Below are 27,995 nucleotides of genomic sequence, written 5' to 3'. Positions count from 1 at the left end.
GTGTGCCTCGGGCAGCCGCGCCGGCAGGCAAGGCAGGCAGGCAGGGCTCCGCTCCGCGCTATCGCGTAGCAACGCGGCGCCGCATCCCGCATCCCTCATCCCGCATCCCGCATCCCTCCCGCGTCCCGCGGCCATGGCCGGGCGGCACTGGGCCGGCCGGTGCGCGGCCCTGGCCGTGCTCCTGGCAGCCTGCTCCCTGCCCCGAGGAGGCAGCGCCGGGCGGCTCTTCCTCAACGAGTGGGCAGCGGAGATCCCGGCCGGCCCCGACGCTGCCAGAGCCATCGCGGACGAGCTGGACTACGACCTGGTGGGGCAGGTACGGCCGGGCGGGGGACACCCGCGGGATGCTCCGCGACGGGGCTCCTTTCCTATCCCGCGTTGCTCATTCCCTCCCCGCTCCCTCAAACTTGTGCCCGGCTGCCGCCCGCGGGGCTCCGGGGAGTTTAAAGCTCCCTGTCTCCCACGGCAGCTTCCCAGGCTCCGGGGACCAGCCAGGCACGGGTCCCTCGGAGGGGACGGGGCAGGGCGACTGGGCTCTTCCCCAGGGGAGCGGGCGGGGACCTGCGGCTCTCCTGGACGGGAGCGGGCAGGGCGCTCCCGCTCTCCTTGGCGGGACTGCGCAGGGTCGGGCGGGAGGTCCGGCTCTCCCTGGAGGGATCCGGGCAGGGCGGCTAGCTCCTTCAGGAGGCCGGACAGAGTCAGGCAGGGTACCCCGCTGCTCCTGAGGACACCGGCCGTGCGCCCCGCAGTGCCACAGGGGACCGGGCAGGGCTCTCCCCTGGCTCTCCCCCGGCAGTTCGAGCAGGCGGAGGAGGGCGCGGGCCGTGTCGGCTGCGACCCCTCTCTGCCTCCGCCCCGCCGGCTCCATCGCCATCGCGGGGCTTCTCTCCAGCCATCCCTCGGGCGCTTTTTTGGGATGCCGTGACGTCAGCGTTGTCAGGGATGACTAACCGCCGTGAGGGAGCAGCTTCGTCTCACCTCCCGGCGAGGGTCCTGTGCCGGGCACGGCGTCCCCCAGAGCTGGGACCCTGCTGCACCAGTCCGGCCCCGTGGTCGGGGTCGCGGCCAGCCCCCTCCGTGTCCCCAGGGCTGTCCCTGGGCAGCCAGCCCCCTCTGGCCGCCTGCCCGCTTTAGGGCACGGCCGTATTCAACGCACTCCCAAATCCTTAGGTGTGATCCCAGCTACGCGAAATTGGATCCCACCTACGCGTGATGCCCCCTGTGTGGGTTTGGTCCTGCTGCCCTTGTAGCCGGTACATTTGCCCCTACAGCTGTCAAAGAGCCCGTCCTTAGCAGAGTGTATTCAAAGCCAGCGGGGTGCTCCTGGCTTGTCCGGTGGCTGGCTGGCTGCTGAGGGAGTGAAAATGCTGCTACAGTGGGTGTCTGAACAACCCAGCCCTGCAGTGAGGTGTCTGAAGCCAGGCAAAGCTTTTCACACCTGTCCAGCTGAAACACAGGAAAAGCAGATAAAACTGGTGATGTGGCCTTGCCGAGGTGAGTCCGTGAGTGTAGTGGTCATTAGTGCAAGTGCTGTGTAACTTGAGTCCTGCAGTTGTAATGACTGCGCTTGAGTAGCCCAAATGAAATTACTCCCCCGGCTTCTCCTATCAGCACACAGGCTGAGAGAAGCACTTGTTACTGGAAGAGTGCTTCCTTGTTTGGATTAAAATATCTACAGGCTAGTTTCTTGCTTTTTTGTCTTTAAGGCAGCGTGAATTCTTTCAGGTTTTGATTGTTGGTACTTGCTCACAGTGGGGAAATGCTTCCTGATAATTAAGGCACGCCTGTGTCTTACAGATTGGATCACTGAAAAACCACTACTTATTCAGGCATAAGAGTCACCCAAGACGGTCCCGAAGAAGTGCTATTCATATCACTAAGAGACTTTCTGATGATGAGCGGGTAAGTGTTAAATTTATTCTTTTTTTAATTTTTTAAAAATTCTGTCTCCTTACCGCTAGCTTCGTAAAGAGGTCACAGGCAGGCCTTCCTCATTTTGCAAGTCTAATATATTCAGCCATCCATCCTCGTGCCTAACTATTCTGTCATTCACAGGCAGAGTCTGACCCTCCCTTACCACATATTTTACAAGAGGTTTCCAAATTAAGATTTAAGATGTGCAGCACTGGAATTTCAGATGTTGACGCGTCACTGAAGAAAATGTGAACAGGGAACCAAGGGGGTGGATTCAAAGTAAAAATCCATAGATGCACTAAGTTTAATTAGGCCATGTCTGTGCAATTACCATGTGAATTAGGTTTGATTTAAAGTGACTGAATATTAAGTAAAAAAAAAAAAAGAAGCAGGGATAAAGGGCTGATGTTCTGCTGGATCGGCTTCTACAACAAGCTAAAATCCCTTTTCAAAAGATCCATCACACATTCCAGACTTGCAGCCTTTTGTTACAACGATCTGCCACTGCAATCAGAGAGCAGGCAAACTGGAGAGGGGTCTAAGGTACAATCCACTGGTGGAGCAGACCCCTCGTTTGTCCAGCTTTATTTCAGAGAGAAGCATTTCTGTTTGCAACCATAATGAAAAACTGAGGTGCATGACAAATTTAAAGAGCAGACCAGAAAGCTGTCAGCCTCTCTTACAAACTATTTTCTGAGAAATGACACAACAACAGCATTTGATTTTAAGATCAGCATTGTTGCAACAATCATTGTGACAATATGAGCTGTCCAAACCATGAAGTAACGTAGTTGTCAAAACCAACAAATTATCATATAAGGACAAATCACTGCAGAATGAGTAATCTTCTATCCGGAGGTTTAGATGCAAATGTCAACTAGGAGGAAATATTCTGTGTGGCAAGACAGGGTGTTTGTTTTGCCTGTTTTGTCTCAAAAGTGTACAGTCTCATCTATTTCCTTGATAACAGGAACTAGTCTAACAGTTAAAGTTGAAATAATCCCAACTTGGGGATGTTCAAACCTGCAGATTCAGTCTAAACTAGTTCCAATTTATGCCTATATGACCACATGTTCCATGTCATTGTAATACAGCGTTCAGGATCAGCATTTTGGGTGCGGTCTCTCTCTTTTTTGGGCTTATAAATGAATCTGTTACACATGGAAGAATGAGAGTGTTCAATGCATCACGTTCTAAAACTGTAGCAGAATGGAAGTGATTGTGTTATATTGCTACCAGACATTAGTGCATCCTTGCATTCTTAGATTCAAACTGCTGCAGGTGATTTGCTAAATTTACTCCCATTTCCATTTTATTTACCATCCAGTATGTAAATTAATTCCGTGCATAAATGAGATGTAATTATGCATTATGTAAGTGTATAAACACAAAGCAATCTTGTCATGCTGTGTAGTTACACAGGGACCTTTGCACTGAGGAGCTGCTCTTGTTCAGCAGCAGCCTGCTTAAAAAGATTTAGATTCAATCTTTAAAAAGAGAGAGAAAAGGGAATCCTGTTTTTGTTTGTATAACGCCTTCATGAATTTTACGGTATGTTAAGTGTGAAAGTTGTGGTAAAACTTGGCTCTAATCTGAATATTTATCTGCTTCCTATAGTGTTTGTTGTAAAACAGATAAAGGCTGTGAATACATTGAAGGGATATAATTATCTGGTTACCTACCTTCTTCTAGTATTTGCACTAGTTTCCAAATTTATTTTCTTGCAAGTAGATTTGAACTGAAATTTTTTTTTACTGCTTTATGTGTCAGTGATTGGAGATTTGGCATGGGGCCTTCAGCTTTTGCTGGAGAAGGATGGTTGGAACCTCACCCAGCTGCTGAGTGACAAATGTTTTGCTTGTTTGCCTGACATATGTGCTTGGGAGTTTCAGCTCATTTCCCTTCAGTGCACTTGCTCCCCGTGAAAAGAAATAACAAGCGTGGAAGTTGTCAACTGCTAATTACTGTTGGGTGGTGAAGAGGTCAAGCTTTGCTGTGGGCAGGGAAGAGAGATGGAGGTAATTACTCCAACGTGTGCACAAGTATGTATGGCCTGAGATATCAATAGAGGAGTTTAAAATACCCACACTTGCATGGGTATATTCATCTTCTAGGACCAAGGTTTGTAGGGGGTTTAGGACTAAATATATAGCAAAGAGAATCATAAACATGCCTAATGCAGATACCATTTTAGGGGATTTATGTTCTTGTAGTGAATTTTCATTAGGCTTTCATTACAAAATTGCATTTTAATCAAATCATACTTCTTAATCATAACTTCTGAGTCACTATTATCTCATATATGGTGATAGATGTCAGGATCATAAAGCTGCTCAATCACAGTAGATAAAAGGAACAGAATCTATTCAGAACTTGAAAGTAAAAGATTGGATCCAAGACACCCTCCATATGAGGCTTGTCACAGGATCTTGGCAGTCTTACTGAACCTGAATTTTCTTTGCCTGCTTGGAATTTGGGATGAAAAGGACCAACCATATCTGCGTCAGAGTGATCATACTCTAAATACTAAAAACTAATAATGTTTTATTCCCTTTCCAAGAAGAGCACACAGCACAAAGATAGGCATCATCACTAGGATTTCATCTGAACTGGGTTCAGTAATGCATTCAAGGGCAGTACACATTTAAAATACAACCTAGAGCCTTAGAGACTGCTGTGTCTATGCACAAAGGCTGTGCAACTCGTTTGAAGCTTTATCAAAGCACACTGAAGCATTTTGGCTTTCAGTTGCCTTAAGTGGCATTATGCTGGTGATGAAGTTAGTCCAATATTCATAGCTTGCTAATTGACCACTCTTCAAAACACCACTAGGAAGGAGACTTGGAGGTCCAGCTGGTGTGTGAGTAACAGCATCATTATGATTGCTAGTCTAAAGCCAGAGGCAATCTTTCTTCTTACCTTTTCCTCCCAATAGAGAGTGAATAAATGATAAGTAGGAGAAAGAAGCCGGCTGTGGTTTTCCTTGTTGCAGTAAGCACCATTGCTTAGATGACCTTCTAGCCATACTACACAGTTTTATTTGCTGTAAAAACCTGACTTGTGTCACCCACAAGAGTTCCTTGTTAACTTGTATTTAATGATTTTCTGTGAATTGATTCTACAGTATTGTGATTTCACCAAGTTCTCTCCCCTAAATCTCACTGCACTACAGTTTAAATAATCCTCTTCTCTGTACTGAATGCTGCTCATTTTGCTTTAGGCACCAAAATCTCTCTGTGAGACGAAAGCCTTTATACTCCGGGTTAAGAAAGTCCGAAATTGAAGAGGTTCACTTATCATAATTTTACAAATAATTGCAGGTGTCATGGGCAGAGCAGCAGTATGAAAAAAAGCGAACCAAGCGTGCCGCCATGAGAGACTCAGCTGAAAGCCTTTTCAACGACCCTATGTGGAATCAGCAGTGGTATCTGGTAAGAATTTGTTGCCCTGTTGAACTGGGAAAGGTTGTTGTGCCACCAGCTGCATTATTTTACTGGTATCAGAGTGGTTTCACCGAGAGGAATAAATGAAAACTCTCTTTTGTTAGCATATGCTGTCAAAATGAGTGATCTCTGTAAATAACATTTTCAGGCAACCTTCTCTCTTCTGTGGAATGTCACTTCTACAAAGATTCTGGATGCCAATCCAGCTGCTATTTACTATGGGGGAGGGAGATTATATCACTAATTGTTCACAGTTAAAAACCACTTTAATGATAATTTTAAAATATTTGTGATTTTTTGTGTAAGAAGTCCATTACCATATCTGAAGCTGGCCATCTCTTTCTTTATTAAAATTAGTAGTGCAGGATACATATACCAGATGAAAACAAAAGCATCTGCATGCATGTGACAAGCACCTTCAGCTATATGGACTAGCATTTATATGTTAGAGGGTCTCTAAAGCTCACTCACCTGCTCAAAACCTCAGGCAAAAAAAAAATTCCTGAGCTCCACAGTTTCTGTCTGCATGTGTCAATTGAGAAATACAGTTGATCATTTAGATTTTATGTGCTTTCTTCCAAGAGCCCGTGTTTCCATTGTGCATCTAGCTGTACCTTCGGTCTAGGATTCATTGCTTTCACTCAGAATAGGGATGGGATTAAAGGTGGGTATAACAAATCAGAAAGAAAGGTCAAGCACAAATGGAGCCTGAGTGGCTGGAAATACATTTCCTCAGCTTATTTTAGAGAAATCATACCAAACTCTAAGCTGCTTTCCTTCTTTTGAGCTAGGGAAGATGAATTATAGACATAGCATAAAATATTTCCATGAAGATTCCTGCAGACTTCTTTAGAACAGAAAAAATATTGTTCTCTGTAAGAATTTAGCTTTTCTTTGATGCAGAATATCTGTTTGCTTCCTTGCCTGTATCCAAAAAAGCAGGACATTTCCATGATTAGACAAATACACAAACACACACATGATTCATAAAAGCAGTCAGGGAAAAAAAACCTGGCAATGTTCTGCTCTCCAGGAGATTTAGTTCCTTTTCCCACCTATTTATGGTTTTCACTACTTTTCCCTTAAATTTTCACACATGAGAAACAAAAACATACTGCTTAGCTTTGTTCACAATGAACATTGAATTTTTCTGATTAAATGCATAAAAGTGTTAGACATTTTCTTCCAAAATATGTTCTTTGCCTTGTAGTGAATAACTGACTATTACCTTATTTTTATGACTTGATGGCAACAGTTTTGGCTCCATCCTGTGTACCTTCACACATCACCAGGAAAAAATATTATTTGATGGATTCAAGAGAACAAAGCTTGAAATCTCAAATAATTTCCTGAATGGAAGCAGTCAGGTACAGATAGCAAAATATGAAAGAAATTTTATCCCCATTAACAAATTTCTTTTCCTGAGCCTTGTATTTTATGCAGTATTTCTTTGGAAACAAAGACATACAGAAAACCTGCCATCAGCTAACATAATTGTGCACAGAGAAGCAGAAAGAAAGTGCTTCTTTTTACATCTCTGCTTTTATGGGGGCTGTAAGCATGTTTTCTAAATTAGATGTATATACTGCTCCTTTAGCATTAGAGGGGGAAAATGACCCATTTAGGAGATACTCTTCAAAAAACTTGCTGTGGAAGAGAAGGATATACATGATTCATACTTCCACCTGATTTGCCACAGGAACACCAATGAGGGTAGTAAAGAGAAAATTGTGATTCAACACAGTTGTTCCCAACCAAACTACTACCTTAATTGTTTTACCCATTAATTATTTTGCTCTGGCTAACTTTAACATCCAAGGAGAAAATACACTTGGAGGAAATCCAGCTCACTGCACTGCGGGCACTGTCTTGGCTCCCCATCAAATGGAAAGAACAAACATTAGCCGGTCTGATTATTAACCCAGTGTTCCAAGGTCCATCAGTGCATCCCCACCACTCATTTCAGTTTCTGCTGCCTACTTACCAAAAATACAAGGTGGTTTTTGTTTAGGATTGGTCATCAGGGATATTCGAGCAGTGCGGTTAATCTTTCAGTCCCACAAGTATTTGATGAAATTAATTTTTGATTTGTATTTGCAAAATTTGAGCGAAGTTCTGGCTGAGATTGTTTACAGCATCTTTAGAATATGACTTTGGACCTGTTTGGTATAAATGGATAAAATGTTGAAATATTTGAATCCATTCTGTCCCACAGCAAGATACAAGAATTACTCCATCCCTGCCCAAACTGGATCTCCATGTTATTCCTGTGTGGCAGAAAGGATTCACAGGCAAGGGAGTCGTCATCACAGTCCTGGATGATGGATTGGAGTGGAATCACACTGACATCTTTGCTAACTATGTAAGTTTGAGCATTAGAATGCTGTGGAATAGATTAACCAGTTGTAAATTTGATAAACAGACACTCTTCCCCAGCTCATTGTCTGTTCTGTAAGTCAGCTCCTGCAGTACAGAGACTGAAATACTTGCCTTAGGCATGATTTGGAGCCTGGTCTGTGTCACAGGAAGCTGAATGTCACTTAGCAATGGTAGTGGGGTGTATATTTTGTTGTTTTGTTTTTTCCTGCAGTAGATTTAGTTCCCAGACACATTTGTATGTAGTGGTTTAATGATAAATTATTAAAACTCCATGAAAAAGTTATGGAATTGTTAATGGCAATCAAATCCTACCAGCTTGATTGCTGCCAATATGAGGCACATCAAGTAAACAAATACAGACTCTAGGACCCATTTTGTTAGCAATTTAGAAATGCCTTTTCTAGTTGTCTGAATAATTCTGCTTTTTTTTACATGTAGGACCCAAAGGCAAGTTACGATTTCAACGACAATGATCATGATCCCTTTCCTAGATATGACCCAACAAATGAAAACAAGTGAGTAGCTTCACAGCTGTCTGAAGAGAACAAAACATTAGTGTTTGTGTGTTAGAAGATACAAATGGAGAAATTTCTGTGTAGGTGTCCTGTGGCAATTATTTTACAAGAGGAAGAATTTGTATAACAGAATCACTGCATATTTGAGCTTGGAAGGGACTTCTGAAGGTCATCTGCTCAAGCAGGGAGCTCTAGAGGCTGCTGCCCAGCATGATCAGGATGGCTTTTGAATATTTCCAAGGAGGGAGAGGCCACAACCTCCCTGGGCAACCTGTGGCAGTGCTCAGCTGCCCTCAATGTAAAGAATTACTATTGGATGTTCAGAACTGTGTTCCAGTTTGCAGGAGCATTCTCACATAACATTGATATAAACACTGGGATAAAATTCCCAGATGAAGAACTCCATAATTGTAATCTCCCTATGATGTCCTGAATTTCTTTGTGTGACGTGTAAGGCGCTGAGGTTTTTCTGCAAGGTGAAGGGAATAATCTATTCTTGTGTCTCTGTTTGTTTTTGGAATTATAGCTTCCAAAGTATATTTTTACTTCAGTTCTCTGCTTTGCACTGGGAATTAAAAAAAAAAAAAAAGAGTCTCTTGATGGGTCTGTCAGACCTGGAGATGTCCATCATAGTCCAGTTATGGATTTTGTATGTAAGAAAGAGAACAGGAGGGACCTCCCTAGAAGCTGGTACACAAAACAGTCAATTTCTTAAACAAATTAGAATGCCACTGCTCTCTACAGATAGCAAGAAACTGGTGCATTGGTTCCCTGTTTCCTATCAGACAATACCGTAGCATTCACAACATAAATCATTGCATAAGGGAAAAAAAGAAAGATCAGTCTGAGGATAATATATCCACGAACAAGACATTTGAAAAATGGCATTTCTTCTTTGTTACAGTGTTATTTTGGAGAAGGAAGCCATTATCCTCTTGTTATGATGTCATTATCTCTTAAATCTACCTGTATTGTCTCTAATCTTTATTAATAAGTAAATGGAATTCAGCCCAGAAGCATTGAAGCATGTCACTGAATAACAATCTGTAGCATTACATAATACAATGCTCTTACCTTGAAACTTATGGGAAGGATTTCTGTATTGAGGAATTAGAATCACCCATGGAAAAAAAACAAAACAGTTGCATAGAAAAGAGTTTGCTACAAGAAAAAACAGGGACACTTTAAAGGCTCACTTTCTGAAATCCTAAATAAATGCTGTGATTTAGAAAAGACATATCTAAATGTGTGATTAAAAAATATTTGTATAATATTTCTGTCTAAAGATAAATTTTTAGCTCCATAATTTTATGCCACTTTTTCACTCTACTAAAATACCAATATCTGCAGTGAGATCAAAGAAAGCATTTATCGTCTCATGGAAATGTTCCTTTGAGCATTAAGTAGGTAAAATTATATTTAATGAAGCTTAGGAGAAGTAAGTATTTTTGTATCATGTAGATACAACTCAAAAGCTTTTCAATAATGGCATTGCATTAATTGAAAGGAAGAATTTGAACAAATCAAGGTCCTTGACGAGTCTTCCTGTACAATGCAAGAAAGCTGTTATGACGTGTTCTTTATTCTTGCTGTATTTATGCAGGCATGGGACACGGTGTGCAGGGGAAATTGCCATGCAAGCCAACAACAGAAAATGTGGAGTTGGAGTAGCCTACAATTCCAGGGTTGGAGGTAAGGAAACAAAAATAATTAGATGTCTAATATGAATGGAAACAAGACAGATGCTGAGCGTTGCCAGATAGCATTAATCTGAAATATGAATGATTGGTCATTCTCGGAAAACATTTATCTTGAAGTATTATAAGCTTCAAAATCCTGTCTGGCAACAGTGCTGAGTGACACCTGTACATGACAGGATTTCTTTGATGAAGTCTGGAATTGGGTTATGAATAGATAGAATATGTAATGAGAGCAGCAATAGTATAGGTGGGATGATGATGATTATGATGATAGTAATAAAACTAATAATCATAATGTGAAGAATAGTAACAACAATTAATAATATTAACAACAACAACAACAACAATAATAATAGCAACAATTTATAATTTACCTAGAGTTAAGACAGTATCTTTTAAGGAATCAAGGATTAATTACTTTTTATTGTTTATCCAGGGAAGGAGAGGGGTTCAGTAGAGTGAAAGTAGGAGTACACAAAATTATACACATCGATATTTGCAGCATATTGTTTCCATTTACACAATCACATTCAAAAGGTCATGTCAGTCAAGTCATGCAAACTGCTGTCCTTTTTGTTTCAACACTTTCCTTCTCTACTGTCTCCACGAGTTAAATTTGAAAACAAGTAAAGCCTTTCTTGCCCACCAATCAATCTGGTTGTTTTGTTTTTTAATCAGTGACTCAATCTGCTACTTGTTTATGAAATAATAATGATGCAAGTATCAGTTGCAAATGGTTATTTAGCTCAGAGGAAGTTATTTGTACAGTCCTCCTTTTTCCATTATTCCCTCTTTTTCATTTTAAATGACAGGATGACGAGTGGCAATTGACACCCATAACTGTTGTTCCCACCATTTCAGCTTGGTGTTTCTTCAGTTCCCAGTCACTCCACTGAGCTGTCATGGATGTCAGCTTTGCAGTTTGCCATTGCCATAATGCATTATGCTGTCATGATCTGTTTAAATAAAATATCTCACTCATAATATGAAGAAACCAGGTTTTCAAAGGAAGGCAAAATGGATGAAGCTGCAAAGATGTCTGAACTCCCACTGTGCCCATATTTTAAGGCTCTTGCATCTACTGAGGAAGTTCTTCCACAGCTATTTGCATATGATCTGCGCTCATTTGCAAATGCAAGCTACAGATCTGTGCAGGATGATTTATCTAGAAAAGGGAAATAACAGCAGGAAAAGCAGTCCAGCAATCCATATTAGCCAGCAAGCAACATACATTGGGTGGGGGAGGAGGAGGAATGGAGAAGTTGAAAGAAATTGTGAACTGTTAGAAGTGACCAGACTGATTAACACCCAGACAGGGGTATAAGAAAAATGTGTTCAAAGAGCAGTGAAAGATAAGAGAAGTCTTCAAAAGATTCAGATAAATTTGGAGTGGCTAAACACTGGAAGCTTTTTTGATGATGCAAGCTCTACAGGATTAATTTCTCCAGAGGCTGGTTTTTCTCCTTTTTTTTTTTTTTAATGAAATGACACATAGCACACTTGTACTTGGCATTAGTTGAGGATGACTTAAGTGGCTGTTTGCTTGTAGCAGTTGCCATTTTGGACAAATCCAGTGGTCCACAGCCACTTGTCTCTGATAGTCAGCAATATCTGCTTCAGGGAAAGAAACCCTGACAATGTGGAATACCTTGCTCTCCAACCTTCAGCATCACAGGTTGGTTTAACTTCGCCTTGAGGGGTAAAACAAAACATTCCATTGATTTTTTTTGTTGTTTGTTTTCTGTGAAAGTACTGAGTTTAACAATCCTGAGTGTTCTCTCCAGTCATATCAATGCCTGGCCCTGTTCTGCAACACTGATTAGCCTCTCCGATACTTTGTGGCTGTGAGTACCATGGGCCTCTCTGTGCACTGTGTGAAGAAAAAATACTCTTCATGCCAGTCTTCAAAGTGACACCTTTCAGTGCCCTTTAGCATTCACCTCTTGGTCTTTGTAGAGCTGAGAAAAGTGTATTGACCACCTCTGGTATAAATCAGAGTATTTTCATGCATACCTGACCGTTCCACTGTGTTATGATATTTCCATGGTGCTGCCATGGAAATTAAATTGAGCTCCATTTTACAAAGGACTGGGCTGAGAGTTCGTGCACAGTGGTGTGTTGCTAAAAATAGCCCTTCTGCCAGGCAGATACATATATGTGTGTCTGAAATTACCTTGGGCTTTGCCTGCTTTTGATTTTGCGGGACTGATGATGGAAGCAAGAATAGAAAAGAGTTTATGCAAGAGGACGTAATTGGAGTCTGCTTACGGGAATATCACTGCAGTCATCAAATCCCTGAGTTGACTTGAGCAATCAGGATTTCTGATGATCAGGAAGGCAAGGCAGTGATTTTTTCCTCGAGCTGTTTTCATCAGTGTGGAGTCATAGTTCTTGGGCGTTTTCTGGTTTTTGATTTGTTTTGTTCTGTTTTCCCCTTATTATGTTATTTATCTGCAGACTTGTCTGTCTTTTTCTGTGGGAAGTATGTGCACACTGCTCCTCACATTCCCACTATCTCATTTTGTGTTGCAAGCTCTCACCGGGGGCTTGCAGTCGCTTTCACACAGACAGATCTTTGCTTGGCATGAGAGAATCTGGAAATTCTGAGCCGACAGAAAAAAAAGAGTATTCAAACCATTCTGAGTTTAAGACAATCCTGGGTAAGTGGTGTTTTTAGTACCTGAGGCACAGGATATACCTCGGTGCTTTTCCCAGCTTTGTGAGTGATAGTGGAGCAGCTGTGGTAGAGCGGATTAACTCCTTTGTCTGATTTTAGCACTAATGAATATGAAATAATAAAGCTCAGCTTTATCTTGGAGGTATTAAGAGGTCAGCTATTCAGGAAAAGAATTGTATGCTTGCAGTCTTTTTTTCCTCTTCTTGATAGCATAAAAAAAAGAACAAGACACTGAGCTGCAAGGCTAAGGTTGGAGGTTTTTTGCTGCTGGGTATTTTGGTTTTTTTTTTTTAATAGAATGGCTATATTTTACCTGCTGAGCTTTGGCAAAATCCCCGTTTTGTGGAAAATACTAGAAAATGAGTAGTCATAATTCACCAACTGCCAGCAATGGTGCAGCTGCTGTAGTACTAACCTGCCAAATCCAAGGGAACCCAGACATTTTTATTGCTTGTAAACACAGGCTGATTCCTGACTGAGGTGACTCTTATATTGCTGCTGTTGCTGTAAGAGCCATGCCACAGCAGGAATTTTGCCAGATTTCTGCTTTTTCTGCTGTCTTCCAGCATTGGACAGTAGCAGCAGCCCCACTGCAGAGCTGTGGCTTTGCACAGCAAAGGATCCAGTGCGGACGAACAACTGCCTGCACCTGAATTTTAAGTACCACTGAGTTCAGGCTTGCTCTGAAGGAGATTAGATCATGCAGCTCCTAATAAATTGTTAATGACTAGATATCTCTGGATTGCTCACAGCAGAAAAAAAAAACGTGGCAGAAGAAAAACAGTGAGGTTTTTATTTTTTTCTGTGGTGGAGATTGAAGAGCTGGTGAAATTGCAGCATCACAGAGACAGGAAAACCTTTAATGACTGCTAGGGACAAGTGCTTTGGTCAGAACGTTCAGAACTACATCTTTGAACTAAAACTCTTAGAACTCTTACAGATAAATTAATGTTGATAAAACCTATTTAATTTCAGTGGCATTTAAGCAGCTTGGGAAGTCTTTGTTGCAGATCTAAGACAGAAGAAGGAGGAAGAAAGAGAATGCAATAAGAAAAAAAACAGGAACAGTAAGCAAGACATCTTCTTTGGTCTCTGTAGAAGGAATGAAAAAATAAATAGGAGGCTAAGAAGATTTTAAGGGGTTTGTGGTGGGTTTTTTTATACAGAAACACTGAGCTTTGCAAATAAAATCTGTTTTACACTGACAGGAGCTTTCTTCAATACTTTTCATGTGAACAGCAGCCGGCTGTGGGTGCAGTACTTATGGCTTAATTTTACTGGAAACATTAAAACCAGTTAACTAAGACAAGGAGGAGGGAACAGAAAGTAAATGCAGTCTGCTTCTTTTTCCTTTTCCCTGTGAAGGTATACGGATGCTGGATGGAATAGTCACCGATGCTATTGAGGCCAGCTCAATTGGTTTCAACCCAGAACATGTGGATATTTACAGTGCAAGCTGGGGCCCTAATGATGATGGCAAAACTGTGGAGGGACCTGGGAGACTGGCACAGAAGGCTTTCGAGTATGGGATAAACCAGGTATGATGCTTCAGGGAAAAATAAAGCAAAAAAATTTGGCAGAGAAGAAATTTTAAAATGGTTTACATCAGAGAAGAAATGAAAATGTTTTGTGCTGTCTTTGCTCAATATATTTGGGCATAATGTATTTTAATAGTACAGGTGAGAGAAATTTCCAGCCAGAAAGGACTTTTGAGAAAACACCATTAGGGCTTTCTAAACTAGTTTTTAGCTGCTAGTCTCCATGGATAAGCTTTTTTTTTTACATCCTTAGTTTTGCTGCCTTGGTCTCACCCTACACCCACCCTTCTCTGCTGCTTGTTTTACACTGAACAGTAATTGGATTTCTGCACTGAAAGCCCATAAAATTTAATGCAAAATTCCTGCTTCATGAATATTTTGCTCTGTGAAATAGTGATGCATTTTAGCACCCTGCGGATGAGCTTGTATCGTGCTAATTGCATTAATTTATAAATTGGTGCACGTCATGATCCAATTAAAATGAAAATAGTACAAATGCATGATGAGGAGTACTGGGAGCAATATTTTTATGGGTTTCTTTTTTTCATGTTACACTCTTTGGATCTGTTGTTTGATAAATAGGTGCAAACTGAGAGCTGCCATGAATTTATCAGTAAACTATTCTAGCTCTTGCCAGTGAAGCAAAAAGATATCTAAAGATGGACAGGTACTAATAAAGAGAGGAAGACTGAATCATAGAGGGGAGAAGAGAGAAATAGCTTAAAGGACAATCAAACAGAAAATTTTGTATAAAGGGCAATTAACATCAGTAGGCAGAGAAGAAAAAGAGAGAACAATTTAAATGCTGACAGCTGACAAAGACAATATGAGGGAATAATGGAGACAGAGGAGAGAGCTTGTAACAGGTTATATGCTCATAGGTAGGTAGCAAGAGCAGAGGGAAAATTAAAGGTGAAAATTAGGCAACAAATATTAATTGATCTTACTCTGAAAAGGCAGGATCTTTGGTGGAGAATGTATCTATTTTGCAGCTTATTTTATATCTAATGGGGAGCAAATTTACCCATTTGTCTCTCAGGATTCAAGGATTCCTTTTGCAAAGGTCTGCCTGGTTTCCATCCTGCTTAAAGTCAGCCAGTGCCGGGATTGACAACAACTCTAATCCCTGGATCCTTCACAGCTGCTCTGGTGAAGCACCTGAGCACGGGCTTAACCTGAAGAGCCAAGGAAGTCTTGCCATCACTCTAAGTGAAGTCAGAGCAGGTGCTGGGAAACACCAGTGCTTCTCTGGACTGCAGCCTTTATTCTCAAAGATACGATATGATTTTCTGTAGTTGATGCGGCTTATTTTTCCAAATTTAAAGCTTGTGTCACAGAGTACAACTTATTTCTCTTTGCTCTTAATGTTTTAAGTGATGCAAATATGTTATCATTTGCATAAATAACTTCAAATCTCACCTGAGTGGAATGATTAAAAAAAAAATTGTATTCCAACCACTGTGGAATATTAAATGTGCATATATTAATAATGAACAACACATGAAATTTTGCTTGTCACATGAAACGTATTTTTTTCCTCTGAAGAATGAGTAGAGCTTAAGACTGCAGAATGACGCATGTTTCTGCTGTGATAGCTGTGATGTTTTACATGGTTGTGCCTAGAGGCTGGTGATGCTGACCCACAGATCTGTGAGAGAAGGGAGGGTTTTCAGTGTGTCCATCACTCATACTCCTAACCCACAGCTCTGTGAGTACAGGAAGGGAAAATTAAATAAGCCCTGATAAACTTGCCGGTTTTTTTAAAGGCATCTTTTTCTAAAAATGATGAGGATCAAACAGCAGCACGTCGAAAAATTTACTCATTGAACACTGACTCTGTTTTTAACTTCAAAACCTGAGGAAAGCTGTTGTTTCAGGAGCACTAAACCTAGGCCAGTGAGATTAAGAGTTGTGCTGTAGGGTGAGCAGTGGGATATTGCAAACAGCTGGTTTATTCTATCTCTGTCTTCTACAGTGCTTATGGGTATTGCTCCTCTTCTATGTTTGCTATATTAGGCTTTTTGGGGGAAGGAGTTCTTAAGGATACATTGTGAGATTTGACATCTCTTTGATAACCGTTCATTTCCCTTTTTTTTCTTTTTTTTTTCCCTAGGGTCGAAATGGGAAAGGCTCCATTTTCGTGTGGGCCTCAGGGAATGGAGGTCGTCAGGGTGACAACTGTGACTGTGATGGTTACACTGATAGCATCTACACCATCTCCATTAGCAGTGCTTCTCAGCAAGGGCTTTCTCCCTGGTATGCAGAGAAGTGCTCTTCAACTCTGGCCACAGCATACAGCAGCGGGGATTACACTGACCAAAGAATAGTAAGTTGCTTTTACCAGTTTCAAAACAAATAGAAAGGTATGATATATGCAAATAATAAATGAAACCTCTTAAATGCTTGGCTTCCAGTGCCTGCTTTATGTTATGTGTTATGTGCTTAGAGCTTTTGTCTGGAAACCTTAAGAGATTTGAAATCCAAAAGATGATTGTATTCCTCTATTCTTTTACCTTAAAGCTATGGTTAAACAAAGTCATTGTGTTGATGCACTTAAACCAACATGTTGAATTTGTCTGCGGTTTGTGAGCACTGTTTGTGTATGAAAGTGGTCTCTGCATGCTTTGATATGGCACTATTCTTCACAGAGGGCAAATAAAGAAAGATTCAGAGCAAAAATAAAACCTGTGATGTCAGGGCTGCTGTTATACCTTGTCATTATATTTTTAATGCAAGAGACAGCAACAACAGTGCCTCCAAACATTCCAAACTCGGCAAGCAGGCATACCAGTCTGTGTGCCTTCCTTAACTCTGCTGAAGAAAATTGCTGTGGCACAATAGTGTTGAAATACCTGTAATTTCTGTCCAGCCCTGGTAGATGTTAATTTTACAATGCACTGCACTGATGGGGATTAAAACAGCGTCATTCCAAGTTAGCTGGAGATAACTCCTTACTATGTGGCTTCTCTTTATACTCGGGACTTAGAAAAATGGGCTGATGAGTTTGGTGTTTATTCATTACAAATTATAGTTCTTCTGCTGAAGAGGGAGCAGAACACCAATGCTAATCCTATGAGTAATTTCCTAGTAAGCAGTAATTTTGAATGTTCTAGGCCCAACACAATGATCTGTTTTCATGAATCACCAGTAAGCCTGAAACACTTATTGTGAAACCTTTAGACTAAAATAAGATATTCAGAGTGGGAGTATTTTGTTCCAACAAAAAACGTTTTGATACTAAAATTATAGTTGAAGTAAAAGGAGTGGATTGAAATATGAACAGATTTAAACACTCATCACTTTTTCTGCTGGTGAGGAGTGTATTAATACGCACCAAGTAAGGGACACATAGTTACATTTGTGAGTATGGATACCACAGTATTATAACTGTTTATTTATGCTTTTTTTTTCTTTTTCTTTTTTTTTTTTTTTTTTTTGCTGTCAGACAAGTGTTGATCTTCACAATGAATGTACAGAAACTCACACAGGGACCTCTGCATCTGCACCTCTGGCAGCAGGAATTTTTGCTCTGGCGCTGGAAGCAAAGTAAGATGTCACACCATGACCTTTGAAACTTCTTTCTCTCAATCACCCCACTGCCTTCCACAAAATGCCTGTTTTAAGAGGCACTACCTCATACTGCAGCTCCACTTTTTGTCAGTCAGACTTGCTCAGGCTGATGACTAAAAATAAGCAGCTACTTGCCCCAACACGTTCCTAGAAAAGCAGAACCAATGTGAATAGATAATGATGACTGAGGAATATTTTGTGTGTTGGCAACAGCATTTACTGATTTCTGGTCAGATGCACCTAAAAGTGAGCGTGCACATGGATTCAGGAGAATGTGATTTGAAGACAATGGGCTGCAGGAGTTTAAGCTAAGCCTCAGCCAATTTACAGAAGAATTTCTGCCAGTGATAAGGCATAAAAGAGAAGATGCCCAAGCTTGTCTGTCAGAGCAGGAAGGGAGTAGCCAGGTTTGGATGCTGCAGAGCAAGTAGTGAGAATTTAGGCCTTGAGGAAGCTAAGGACAGGACAATGACTTTTGCTCACAGAAAACACTTTAGTACACAGGTTTAATGCTCGTATCATGTAGATTCAGCTCCATTTTCTACTGCACACCCCTTTGGTGACGTGAGCCTACATTAAATATTAGATATTAAAATTAGATTTTTTAAAGGGTAGAGTGAGTCACAGATGGAATCAAATAACCAGCTTTCAAAGCCCAGGTTCTAAAAAGATGGGTAGAAAATTGTAGTGTTGCTACCTAACTTTGAATGACTGAATTGTTTTGGAGGATTCACTCTACTCTTGCTAGATACCTGTTCTTCATGGACACAGAATTCTTGTCTGCCCAGAGCAGTATTGTGAGGTTAAGTGCAAAATGTTATGGGTTATAAAGCAGTGGGATGCCATATGCATTCAAAGCATGTTCTGTTTGAGTCTAATAATTGAGAGAAAAATGATAGATAGCCCTGAAACAACTAACCAGGAACATTTTTCCAAACAGCCCAGATCTAACATGGAGGGATATGCAGCACTTGGTAGTGTGGACCTCAGAATATGATCCGCTGGCTGGAAATCCAGGATGGAAAAAAAATGGAGCAGGACTGATGGTCAATAGCCGATTTGGGTTTGGGCTACTTAATGCCAATGCCTTGGTGGATTTAGCTGATCCCAAAAGATGGAAAAGTGTACCAGAAAAGAGAGAGTGCATTGTCAAAGACAAGAGCTTTGAACCCAGGTAAGGATTTGCAGTTACTTATTGTAATAAAGCCTGAAGAATCATATTCTTCACAGATTGCTCTGAAAAGGAATAAGTGACTTCTTTTGATTAATTTAGCTTTGTCAGACTGTATTCCCCAGAGGCAGGCAAGCAACATTGCTTCTTGGTCTGTTTTTTTAGTGCAAGACTGATGGAAATTACTAGCATGAAGCCTTAACAAAGACTAAGATTATTATGTCTGCTTGTGCAGACAGTGTATAAAAGAATGATACTGTGAGGCTGAGCCCAATCAGCAAGGCTGTGAATTTTTAGACAACCATCAGAAGAGAGATAAAAAGATACTGATGTCTCACAAAGATTTTTTAAAAATAAAAGTGTCTGTAATGGGTCTTAGCAATTCTTCTCCTGTGACAGGCTTGTATATGTTGCAATCAAGGTGATATATTTAACTTTAGTAATGTCTGCAGCATTTCTCTTATGAAACACAAATGTGTCAAAGGCTCACTGAAAAGTCTTATGAGCCACATGCCAACAGCACAGTGAGCCTGAACAGATAGATTAATTGTCATTAGTCCTTGAACTGTTTAATCAATAAGGATATCTAGACCCTTTTTGTCTCCGCACATTGGCATACAGATTTTTATCCAGAAAAAAAATATCTATTTCAAAGGCTGAAATTATACCATGTGGCTGTAACAAAGGTCTGTCTGCAGAAACATATTGCAGTGTTTTGGAGAGTCACTGCTTGGTAATCTTGTTATTTATGCTATTTCACTATCAAACTGTTTTTATGGACTCTGTCTGTTTCACAGAATGTTGACCCACTACTGATGTATGCCACACTTGCTATTTATGTATTTTTATTCAGTCCTGTATGTTACATTATGAAAACAAAGATCCCATGATACTTACAGTTATTTATGTGGAGATTTAGAAACCCATTCTGTTTGGAAGTAATGGGAACTGTGCAGAGAAAGCTATGCAGAGTCTCTCTATGTGCAGAGCATGAACATTACCTTTTTTTTATTGAGAGCAGACATTACCTTTTTTTTATTGAGCTGGCATTGACTCTTCTTTCCTCATCATTCTGAAATGGCTGTTAAACATGCCATTCATGACCCAGAATCAAGAGTCCCTGTGGGTAATCAAAAAACTACTTTAATTTTGACAGATTATTAAGAGCAAATGAAGAAGTGATTATTGAAATTCCCACAAAAGCCTGCGAGGGTCAAGAGAACTCCATTGCATCTCTGGAGCATGTGCAGCTCGAGGCCACAATTGAGTATTCCCGTAGAGGTGATCTGCATGTCACTCTGGTTTCTCCATCAGGTACAGGAGGAAAAGACACATTTTATTTGTGTTGCCGTAGTGTGTAACATTTACTTCATGAAAAAAAAATGTGGTTTTCAGTGGTTAAAGAGAGCTAAATATATCATTGGGCAACTCCAGTGAGGATAAAATATCCAGGCAGCGATAGAGACCCCTCTTCAACCTTCACCTGTGCTGGGCTCTTTTGGTGGAAAGAGATTTGAAAATCATACTTCAGAAAATGAAGGCACAGAACATTTTCGCAGAGGCAACTGGACCTATGAAACCTCAGGGCTCCTGGCAGACAGCAGATTATAGATCAATAATTCTTATCAGACTTCCTGTGATTTAGCAGACTAATGGAAAACTGAGGATATCTGATTCCTTAGGTTTTATTTAATGTGTCTCCCCATTGGTGTATTTAAAAAAACCAAAGTGTTTCTGTTAGGTACCTTAGTACAACTGTACTAAATGAGCTAGAATATGGCAAGCTTTCTTGGCAATGTCCTGAAACAACATAATAAGACAAAAAAAAAAGAGGATAAAGAAATATTATAAGCAACTAAGAGTAAAGTCTGTTAGATCAACTGGTATTAAAAGGAAAAAAAAGACAGGCTTTCACGTATGAATTTAAATATCAGGCTGATTTAATTTTTCTGTTTCTAGGTAGCAATCATCAAGTACTACTGCCTCCACTGCACTATCATTTTGCTTTCATGGTTAAATTGTTTTCCCCTTGTTTCTTGCTGCTTTTCTACTTTCCTGCAAAGCATTAGTAGCAAATGTATGTCATTCTTTTTCTATATTTATGGTGTAACCTTTAAATATATTTATAAATTGTGACAAGGATCCTTGGGGCTTCACTGCTCCTTATTATGTAAATATTTCTCCCTTGCTTTTTTTCTTATACATAAACAAGCCAAACAAATTTTCTCCTGTGCAGTAGGACCTCTTTTGCTGCAGAAATGCTTTATGAGCTGCAGCATTTTTGTAATAATAACAATGCAAATGCATAATTTTCACCCTGTTGGACGACCAGGCTGTAGCAATATGCATCCACTCATGAAAAAAAAACCCTGAACCAGTGAAGAAATCATGACAATACTGTGGTTTCATAATACTGCATGAGTTTTACCTTCTAAACTTCCATTTCAGAAGTTTCTTGAACAGCTCATCGGTGGGAAAGACTGGTCGTGCCTGACATCTTCTCCTTATGCTTCTTTTATGTGCATTCACTACCTTTTCGTGCCAGAGATAGAACACTGAACAAGATGTACCTTCTTGGTGTGACCTAACAGCTTGTGCACTCCTAAGCACTGCTGCAAAAATAATTACAGGAGCCACTGCTAAAGGAGGCACTGCTGAACAGTGTATTTTCCAGGTCACCTCTGCTCTAGGCAGTGTGCAAAGCTGACAAATATGAAAAGTAGGAGCAGGCAGCGCATGGACAATCAGAGTGTTGATCTTGTACCCACACAGGGACCAGCACTGTCTTACTGGCTGAGAGAGAGAGGGACAAATCTCCCAATGGCTTCAAGAACTGGGACTTCATGTCTGTCCACACATGGGGGGAAAATCCAGCAGGCACCTGGATTTTAAGAATTACTGATATGGTGAGTATGCCTGTATGTTAACTAGCTGTGTTTGGGAGCTGAAACAGATTAAATGATCACTCATCACTACAAAGCTCGTTGAGTAATGAGCCTGCTCATTAAGCAAGCTAAATGAGAGGTTATTTAAGATATCCAGCTGGGTTAAGGATTAAAGAAAAAAGGTCAGATTTTCTTGTTCTTTATCTACATGCAAAGCACCATTCTCATTTCACTGCCTGTTTTTTTCATGACATGCCTGTTTTTTTCAGACACACATCACCAAAATTAATCACTTTATGAAGTTTTCTGTGATTCTTGGATTGAAATATGAAATAAAATGAACATCTGGTTAACTGGAAATTCTTTTTTACAGAAAAGAACACAGCATAGATCTAGTCTTCTCTTGATCCATGCGCATAGCTTTCATTAACTGAGAACCTTTCGAATTAATGATTTTTTGTGTGGATCTCAGCGATCTATTCTGATGTATACATTCCCCTAATTTCTTGCTGAGACTATCTGGTGCTGAACAACGTTTAAGGATTAAAGCTAAGTAGTCTACAGATATGAAATAAATCAGTTTACTAAAGCTACCTGGGGAATATGGATTACAACAGCAAGACACCAGAATTAAACTGCTTGGTAGGCAACTGAAAAATAATTCCCTTCAAAGAGACAGTGATCAAGACACTCATCTCATTGAAGTTGTCTGTTAATAAGCTTGTCCTTAGGGGTCAGATCTTGCCAAAAACTGAAAGCTTCCTGCTAGACACTGAGCCTTCAGCCCCTATTGGCCTCAAATTGTAAACAGGAGGGTGTTGCCAAGAGCTGAGCAGATGAACAAGCCACCAGGAGTAAATATTACTATCAGCAGCGTAGCGTTAATGCTGCAGGCTTATAGATAGCCCCATGGTTACAGATATCTTGCTCTTTGAATGCATTTTTGTGGAACAAAGTTAAGAGGAGCATTTTGTTTGTAAATTAGCTCTCATTTCAAGTGAGAACTTCCTGAAACTTACAATAAAGCAAGATTTTTGTCCTCAAGGCATAATACACTCTTTCCTCACCTTTTAGGTTTTTTTCTCTAGTTTTTTCTCTAGTTCTCTCTTCCACTTTCCACTTCTACTTCCACTTCTGTTTCTATTGCCACCAAAATTTATAAACAAACATTTGCTGCTTGCTTCTGCACACTGTATTTCAGATTGCTGTTATACACCACATTATAAAAAAGAATAGTATTTCACATTATCATTTCCAGTGGTAACTTTCATAAGGAAATTACCAAGGAACAGCCTAGTGAACAAGTTCTAATAATGCAAAATACTACTTCAATAACTTCTAGCATTCTGTGTTATGACCAAATTCCATTGATGCTTACATGATGAATTAATAATTATGTTGCATCAAAATGTGAATATTTTGAGTGGTTAAGCTATTGTATTAAATCTTCTACATCTGGGGGTTTTGTGCTTATGAATCATACTCCATAGGTAGGTTTTGAAAGCCTGATAATTTGCTTTGGTTGCTTCTGTGTACTTTGCATTCAAGTGTCTATTTTGCTCTTTTATGTCCTGAGAGCCTATTCTGATGCCACGCTTATTTTTCAGTCCAGACGAATACAAAATGAGGGGAGGATTGTAAATTGGAAATTGATTTTGCATGGCACTGCTACCCAGCCTGAACACATGAAGCAGCCACGTGTGTATACATCCTACAATGCTGTGCAGAATGACAGAAGAGGAGTGGAAAAGATGACAGATCTTGTAGAGGTAGAGTTATGTTGCATTTATTCCTTACATGTTTTTCAGTTTATAAGTAATTGTTGGTTTTTTGGTGGGTTTATTTGTTTATTTTTTCTTTTTTTGCCTAGTAAGAAGACACATATTTATTTTGTATTCATTTCATCTAACTCCTGATTGGTTTTGAGTGCATATCATAATTTTGCTCATGTCAACAACTCATATTTTTATGAGTCTCTCTTTCAAATTGCAAAATATAAGGGGTTTGGGATGATAACAGGAAATTGCTCCCAAAGCAAGGAAACCTGTGGCTAATGCAGTTGAGTGGTGGAAGGAGGGAGGAAGACACCTCTGAGAGACACACTAAATTTATGTAATTCTACTGAGAACAAGTGTCACATTCTAAAGGAACTTTGCCTGCTGGAGTGCTTCCAGTGAGTTTGCAAGGAATTTCAGGAACAAAGGGCTTGAGGAAAATCAGGGACTCGCTGATTCAATAGGCTTGGCCCAGTGGATCTGTTGCTGCCAGATCCTTTAGCAGTCCCTGTTTACCCTACAGATAAGAGTGCTCTAAAAATACAACAAGGCAGGGTGACCCTGGGTTTCAGGATGCACAGGATGGTAGTAATGCACATTTTCATAGTGCTTGATTACATCAACAGCATCAGAAAATAATCCCATCACATCAAATTTTCTCCCCATTAAGTAATTAGGACATCCATAAAGCACAGATAGTTTAACCTTCCTCAGACAAGTTATGAAAGGTGAGTGTGATAATGGTCTCTAAATCCATTACATAAATGTCCCCAGGTCTGCCAGCCATGAGCAAAAAAACAAATTGGAAGGAAGTAAAAGTGGATTCAGCAGGTGCTGTAGGAGAAAATGGGTGGACATGGTAAAAATTACATGAAGATAAAATGAGTGTTCGGTTAGAAATGCAGTTCTGGTTTGAATGAGGAAGCTCCGCAGGCATATACTAGTATTGAAATAAGATTATGCCTCTCATCAACTGCTCTGTGAACCTGTACTTGGGATTAGCCTTCCAAGGTCTCTTAGGTATGTGTTATGCTCACCCATTTGTCATACTTCACTGCCTTTTTCTCAGGTGAGCTAATCTACAGAGAAGGTTTCAGGGAAACACTGGTTCCATCCTTTTCCTAAGAGTACAAGGCACAATCAGAACTGCCATCACCACTGCACATATGTTTCCTTCATTTAGAGTGCTAAACAACCAGAATTATCTCCTAAGACTGAGACAAATACTGGTATAAAATGATGTGTTGTATCCTGCCAAATGGAATCTGAATTTATAAATGCTTATATTGCAGGAGGATTTGATATTTTTTACAGTGTAGTCCTTTCAAAAGTTTGTTTTGGTTGACAATGGTCTACTTGTTTTCTAGATGCCCAAGTGGGTCCTGAATAAAAAAATGACATTTTCCCACACATAGGTAGAGATCACCAACCAGAGCAAGCCTTAATCCAGTCAGTCTTTCATTGACACCTGACCGTTTTTTCATGCTAATCTGTATTCTAGGACCATACCACACTGGAGAGCCTGAGTGAAAAACCCAAGGCCACAGAACACACCAGCAGTGACAAAGCAGAAGATAAAACCCCATCAGAAGCCATGCTGCATTTACTGCAAAGTGCTTTTAGCAGACAGATGGATCAGAAGCAGCTGCCAAAGAAGACTGCAAGTGAGAAGTTAAACATTCCATACGAACACTTCTATCAAGCCCTCAGAAAATTGAACAAGCCCTCCCAGTTAAGAGGCTCAGAAGAAAGTCTGTACAGTGACTACGTTGATCTTTTTTACAATGCCAAACCTTACAAGCACAGAGATGATAGACTGCTGCAAGCGTTAGTTGATATCATAAATGAAGGAAATTAACTGTAGGGTATGGCACTGAGTTGGAAATATTCGTTCTCCCTACCTGTAGTTTTTTTTCCAAAGTCTGTGTACGCTCTAGTTGTGTGATTGCTGCTTTGATTGCTTCATATTTAATACAAATATCAAGGAAGGGAAAAAACGGGTGTGAGGGGATAAGACAGGAAAATTACACTTTTTAGTATTATCTTTTTTCAAAACATTTCTTCAGAGTAGATTTGCCCCCTCAGGCATGAAATGCAATAGTACTCCCCTGAAAACCCTAATACACTATTTTAAACTATTTTCACATTGCTTATTCTTCCACCCTCTTCACTTCAGCATGCAGTAGGATTCAAAACCTGAATTCCAAGCAGTTTTGAACCAAACTGCCAAAGCTATGGGGATATATTCTCATCCATGGATTTGTCATTAATATTGCAGCCTTTGTTATATTTGTCATTTATTCCGATTTAATACTTGCAGCCATCACTGCTTCTGTTCTAGGTGTTTTGTTCCTCCTCCAAACAATGCTCCCTTGCCCTTCTGTTCTCCTGTAGAGGAACATCTGGGAGGCTGGGGTTGGACTGGGGCATCAGTGAACATTGATGAAGTTATTCACAATTTAGACTACAGACAGAAACACACAAATAAAAAAAGAGCCCCTGCAGAGGCATCCCAAACCATGGGATGGCATTCCCTCCAGCAGGCTTGGAACTTACCCCAGTGAAGTGCCTGAATTATGAGCCTGGTTCTTCTAGGCCCTATGTGTTTAATGCGGGCAGAGTCTCACTTCAGAGCACTTGGCTTTCTCTTCATGAGTTATGCACCACCTGATGGAGTACTGATCTGTTTGTGCCAATTATTTGAGTTTTGGGCTCCAACCTCCTACTGTGGAGCCTCAGTCAGGTCTCCAAAGCAGTACAAATCTGCCTACATCTGCAAGCAGCCAGGCCAAGGGGAACAGAGAGGCTAGCTGTTGCAGAAAAGTCCACCCAAAGACTCTAAAATTCCCAAAATATCTAGGAAGATGAGGCAAAATTGTCTGAGATTAAAAAAAAAAAAATAGTACCCTGAGAAGGGTGAGCATGGAATGTGGAGTGGGAGGAAGAGGTTGAGGCAGAGGTGGCTGTCAGAAAGCAACTCGGGTGAGCAACCCCCTAACATTAGCAGTTTTCCACACATACCTCTTTAATGAGAGTCAAAATTATATATTATTTTGCTTCTAATAATTGGGAATAAAAAAAAAGCCATGTTGGAGGCTCAGAAAAGCTAGGGGATCTAGAACAAGGAAATGAAGATTCCTAGGGGATAGTTATCTCATTGAAGTACTAAAGAAAGCCCAAAAAAGTGCTGACTGCTTTTTACTTTTCTTCCTTTTGCCTACTATTGAAATGTGTTTTGCAGACTCTAGAAATATTTGATTAGATTCTTTCTCACTGTCTATTCCTTAAAATTACACAAATGTCTCTTAAGACAGGAATTTTACATTTTGCTAATAATCCATCAGTTCAAATAAAAGTTTTTCAAACTTCACAGTAAATCCTGTAATTTAAAGGTAAACCTATTTACTGTAACTAATTAAGAATTCTGTGGAAAAAAAGACTTCTCTAAAGACAACCTTGAAAATTTTCTTACCAAGTGTAAGATTTAAAAAATATTCTTTGTGGTGTCTTCATGCCTGTCTTGGGCTTAGCCTGCCTTTTTGCCAGTTTTAAGGATTCTTTAATATTCTTCTAGTCAGCAGTTGAAGGATAATATCTCTGCTACTGAATGCTGCTTGTACTGAATCACTCCCTCTCTACTAAGAAATTTGCTTAGGAAGAGAAGTCTTAAAAAAAAAAAAAAAATCCTGGAAGTCCAGATCAGAAAGCTTTCCCTTTGCCGTCCTTTCCATGCAAAAGCTTTCTGGCAATGCATAACTAATGAACAAGCAAACCATGAAAATTTCTAATTGCTGCTATTACAGAATGAGAGCACTTATTTTCACTAATGTTTAATTTTCAGAATAGACTCATATAGCAAGGTAAGGGCCACTTTTAGTCCTGTGCAATGAAGCTTAGAGGCTGGTTCCCTCAGATAACAACAAATTTAGCCAGTCCTCATTCAGGTATATTACAGGGAGGAAAGTACTAACAACACTCCATCAGGCCTTGAAAGAAATGTTCAGGTTAAAAGGGTGGGAAACAAAAGACCCTCCTTTGTTTTTAGATCAGTTCCTATGCTGTAGCCAAAGTTTCAACAGATGACAAGTTTAAAATCTCTCTTTTGAATGTTTCCAACCCAGATCAGCTTGTACAGGAGTAAATTATTTTTATTGTTAGTCTTTCCTTGGTGCCTGTGTGGGTTTTGTGAAAAATGTAAAAGTAAAAAAAAAAAGTTTTCTCTCAGAATTTTGAATTATATTTTCTTTACAGGTATTTATAATATAGCAAAGATTTTATTGAACAGACAGAATTTTAAAAGGCATAATAAATTATATTGAAGAATCAGATTTTTCTTGAGAAAGAGACAATTTCATCCAATAAACGTATTTTTTAAAAGGCATGTTACAACAGCAACTGCAACATGTATGTGATGTGATGTTAAAATTT

The 27,995-nt window shown here is 40.1% G+C and overlaps 1 protein-coding gene across 1 annotated transcript; it reads left to right on the top strand.

Moving 5' to 3' along the window:
• On the top strand, window positions 1–27,958 carry PCSK1 (proprotein convertase subtilisin/kexin type 1). The gene is made up of 14 exons (XM_030969182.1): window positions 1–316; window positions 1,798–1,902; window positions 5,235–5,345; window positions 7,573–7,719; window positions 8,175–8,251; window positions 9,855–9,943; window positions 13,994–14,166; window positions 16,280–16,492; window positions 17,612–17,712; window positions 18,677–18,910; window positions 20,064–20,221; window positions 21,680–21,813; window positions 23,400–23,561; window positions 25,069–27,958. The coding sequence occupies exons 1-14, from the start codon at window positions 134–136 to the stop codon at window positions 25,423–25,425; spliced, it is 2,244 nt and encodes a 747-aa protein (XP_030825042.1). The 5' UTR covers window positions 1–133; the 3' UTR covers window positions 25,426–27,958.
• Window positions 27,959–27,995: the final 37 nt, after the last annotated feature.

This window comes from Camarhynchus parvulus, chromosome Z, assembly GCF_901933205.1.
Source record: "Camarhynchus parvulus chromosome Z, STF_HiC, whole genome shotgun sequence".
Taxonomy (NCBI): domain Eukaryota; kingdom Metazoa; phylum Chordata; class Aves; order Passeriformes; family Thraupidae; genus Camarhynchus; species Camarhynchus parvulus.
This window is presented reverse-complemented; position numbering and strand designations above follow the sequence as displayed.

Coding starts and splice junctions, on each gene's coding strand:
- PCSK1 (XM_030969182.1), top strand. CDS start 134: ATGGCCGGGCGGCACTGGGCCGGCCGGTGCGCGGCCCTGGCCGTGCTC. Junction 5,346..7,572: donor GGAATCAGCAGTGGTATCTG/GTAAGAATTTGT, acceptor TCTGTCCCACAG/CAAGATACAAGAATTACTCC. Junction 20,222..21,679: donor CACTCTGGTTTCTCCATCAG/GTACAGGAGGAA, acceptor GTACCCACACAG/GGACCAGCACTGTCTTACTG.